The following is a 1,740-nucleotide window of genomic DNA, read 5'->3' on the forward strand; positions in this document are numbered from 1 at the left end:
GTATCCTCTATTCCATAAGCATAGTCTACAACAAAGTATAGAGGTAATGGTCAGAAACACACTTAAAGTATCACGTTTTTGCGAGTTTCCTACCTGAACTAAAGTGTTCACTTTTCCGATACTTGAATTGTCATTAACTATTTCTAAAAATACACCTCAACTATCCGTTGTTCCCTTTTCCTACCTGAAATATCACCATCATCCATACAGGAAGAGGGAACAACTGATAGTAGAGGTAGGTATATTTCGATGAATATTTGATGATAGTTCAGATAGGAAACAGAAACTCACATACCTAATAGTTCAGGTATGAAACTCAAAAAAACGAGATACTTTTGAGTGTGTTTTTGACCCTTCACTCAATATGTATTCATGAATTTCAAACCTTAAAAAAAACAAATTCAAATAAATAACATTAAAAAGTGCAAGTTTGAACAAAAACAAGGAGAGCATACTCTGAGCAGCTATCGAGAAGCTTTTCAATATCATCACCATCGCCGATAACACCTATAGAATCTCCTAGCATAGACTCTTCCATCTTCTCAATCTCCTTCAACCACAAACCCGCATGTACTTTCTGCTTCTTCAACCTATAATCCCTCTTTATATTCTCCAAACTATAAAGCAAACTTTCATTTTCGTTCAAATTTAGGGCATTATCACTACTACTTTTCTGCTGTTTCCCCTTCCTTAAGTGCCAATTCTCATTCATGTCCTCTACAAATGCTTTAGTTTCCGCATCAACTTCCGTAACCCTAGGGTCAATTTGGGTATTTTTGGCAGTGTTACTGGTGTCGTAGGGAAGTGCGAAATTTATGTCGGTTTCCCATGGAGCTCGATTCTTTCCGGAGAGATCGTCGGGAAGCCATGCAGCTTCCCATGCATCGTTCCACTCGTCGTTGCCGCTTTTGGTCGATAACCACCGGCGGGCGGCGGAGAAGGTTGGGTTTATGAGGAGTATTTTGGGAAAGGTCGATGAGAGTCTGCGGATTGGGTTCATTAGGACGGAAATGGATATCTTTCTTTTATCACGGCCGCCGGAGCTCACCTTCGCCGTCAGAAGTTACTAATGAAAATAATTTTATATAATTTAGACCTTTAACTTTAGGCATAATTATACACTCCCTTCGTTTTTTAAAAATGAACTACTTTAACTTAGCTTTTTAAATTAAAATTATATTAAATATATTAAAATATTCTTTAATCTTATAATTTTTAATATATCAGATAGAAAGTTAAAATTAAGATATTATAAAAAAAAAAATATATATTTTTTTCAAACAAACTAAAAAAAAAAAAAGTTATTCTTTTTAAGCAAAGGAAATATTTCTTAACAACTTTAATACGCATTAAATATCTCCCTAAATAGAAAAAGTATATTCACTTTCCAAGACATATGTGAGAAGAGAAAAAAAAATCTGAATTAACACAATCATATACGTGGTATTATTTTATTCGTCAATATATAATTTTTTTTTCGAATATATTAGTTTTTTTGACTTATTCATAAAGTAAGTTTATTAAACTATTAAAAAAATCAATTCAAATATACATGTGGCATAATTTAATTGATGGTTATTAATTCATTAACTTAATTTTTAGTGGGACCTTCTCCTTTATTTCCTTTTCTTTCTTTTTGCTTATTTTCTTTCTTTCTTTTCATTCAAAGTGCAGAGCACCATTTTTTAGATGAACAAAGATCAAAATTTTTATCCGATAATTTTTTCAGTGAATCTCTTA

The 1,740-nt window shown here is 32.4% G+C and overlaps 1 protein-coding gene across 1 annotated transcript; it reads right to left on the minus strand.

Moving 5' to 3' along the window:
* Positions 1-454: 454 nt before the first annotated feature.
* LOC124894290 (protein GAMETE CELL DEFECTIVE 1, mitochondrial-like) lies at positions 455-1,291 on the minus strand (the record flags this gene model as incomplete). Its single annotated transcript, XM_047405013.1, is given in 1 exon segment — positions 455-1,291. A coding segment is annotated over 1 exon segment (546 nt), but the record flags the coding sequence as incomplete, so codon positions are not given.
* Between the last annotated feature and the right edge of the window lie 449 nt (positions 1,292-1,740).

Source organism: Capsicum annuum, unplaced genomic scaffold (assembly GCF_002878395.1).
Source record: "Capsicum annuum cultivar UCD-10X-F1 unplaced genomic scaffold, UCD10Xv1.1 ctg72811, whole genome shotgun sequence".
Classification (NCBI taxonomy): Eukaryota; Viridiplantae; Streptophyta; class Magnoliopsida; order Solanales; family Solanaceae; genus Capsicum; species Capsicum annuum.